The 1,751-nt window shown below is 45.2% G+C and overlaps 1 protein-coding gene across 1 annotated transcript in view; it reads right to left on the minus strand.

Annotated features, from left to right (window-relative positions):
* Positions 1–1,751, minus strand: part of MED17 (mediator complex subunit 17) — a 24,738-nt gene that overhangs the window by 18,537 nt on the left and 4,450 nt on the right. Inside the window, exon 2 of the mRNA XM_045293077.1 lies at positions 1,127–1,293. Coding sequence (XP_045149012.1) covers positions 1,127–1,293 — 167 coding nt within the window. The remainder of the gene's footprint in view (positions 1–1,126; positions 1,294–1,751) is intronic.

The following is a 1,751-nucleotide window of genomic DNA, read 5'->3' on the forward strand; positions in this document are numbered from 1 at the left end:
GGAGACGGCTCTTGAAGGGCTCCACAGGCCCAGAGACACCCTGCTCAAGGTCCAGACCATCCGAGGTGCTGCCTGGGAATTTTCTCAAAGTGGTTGAGAATGTGAAATGTCAGAAAACAATAGTTGGTATATGAGAAATAGGTGTAGTGTTGTTATTTTTGACAATAGAAAGTCTTAAATTCATTCTGCAGTCCACTACATAAAGACTAACGTTGAAGGCAACCCACCACAGTCGACGTCTAGAAACCAGAACTTCTGACTGTGGTCCGCTTTGCCTGTCTAGATTAGGCCACAGCTGATGCACTCTCCCTTTCACGGCAGCACCAGCCTCACGCCGTGGTCAATGCTGACTCATGACCCCGTGGATTTCTGAGGCTCTAAGGTATAAGGAGTGGAAAGCCCAGTCTTTCTCCCACAGGGCTGCCGGTGGTTTTAAACTGCTGACCATATGGATCTCACCTGGCATGTAACCACGACCCCACCAGGGCTCCATGACCATCTATCTGATGATGATGAGGGCCTTGGAGTCACGTGGACTGGAATTCAAATCCTGCCCCTGACCCTCACGAACCCTTATGTGATGCTGAGCAAGGAATTTTCCTTTCTGTAATACCTCTAAGGTATGTTGTCAGGACTGTGAGTCAACTCCAAAGGACAAGTAGCATGCCTGTTCCTAATGCTGAGCACTCTGCCTGCTACACAGCAGATGCTCGGTAAGGCAATATGGTAATGTAACCATTGTGTAGGTACCTGTTAGCCCTGTGTCGGACACATGGCTATTCTATAGATACCAGTAGTTGTTATACTAATAATCTCCCTGGTGGCACTGTGGATTAGGCCTTTGGGCTGCTAAGTGCATGGTCGATGGTTTAAACCCACACGGTGCTGCACAGGAGAAAGACGAAGTTGTCTGCTGCCATGAAGACCCAGTAAAGGGTTCACGATAAGTTGCAGTCGACTTGATGGCAGTAGGTTTGGTTTTCTCAGCCTTTAAAGCTTCATCCATACTTAATTTTGCAAGAAGCAAAGCATAAACAATAAGCATACTACCTAAAAATATGGCCTTGGGACTTAAAAAACACAGTACCCTTCCTTCTCTGATTAAAGCCCACAAATGTTACCATACCTGTTTTGGAGGCAGTGCATCTTGGGAAACGGGATCAAGCGTCATAAATTTTTTATCCCTCACGATGCTGAGGACATCATAGAGGACGCACATCTCCGTCAGGGCACTGCGCAGATTGTTCCTCACAGAGTCCCAAGGCCAAAGGGAAGGCTGGAACTTCACCAGCCCTAAAACATCAAACACCCTCGGGTTAGTCACATGGACAGAAGAGAAGCTCCTTCAGTGGTGAAAATGCCCTGATAAGAAGCCAGGCAAGTTGTTCCCTTCCCTTCATCCCTTCTTGTATCTTTGTTGACAGTTAAGTTAGCATTCCCACAGGAGCAAGAGAAATGCGACATTCAATTTCCACAGGTTAAAGCTAGGACTGCAACATTACAAGCAGACACTGGAAATGTTTTCCAAATTACAGCAAAATAAAAGAATCATCTATAAATTTCACTATTCACACTATTAACATTGTTTCACAACCTTGGAGTCCTTATTCTTTAAGCATTAGTTCCTTCTATGGAAGACAGGAAAAACACACTCACTGAAAGAAGAGTTCAAACGTTTCGCAATCACAGAGAAAAGACAAGCATTCTCGCCCTCTCCTCTCTTTTTTTTTGTTCTACAAAAGTGTTTTTTT

Source organism: Echinops telfairi, unplaced genomic scaffold (assembly GCF_000313985.2).
Source record: "Echinops telfairi isolate 266 unplaced genomic scaffold, ASM31398v2 ScPeMD7_1713;HRSCAF=2227, whole genome shotgun sequence".
NCBI classification, from domain to species: domain Eukaryota; kingdom Metazoa; phylum Chordata; class Mammalia; order Afrosoricida; family Tenrecidae; genus Echinops; species Echinops telfairi.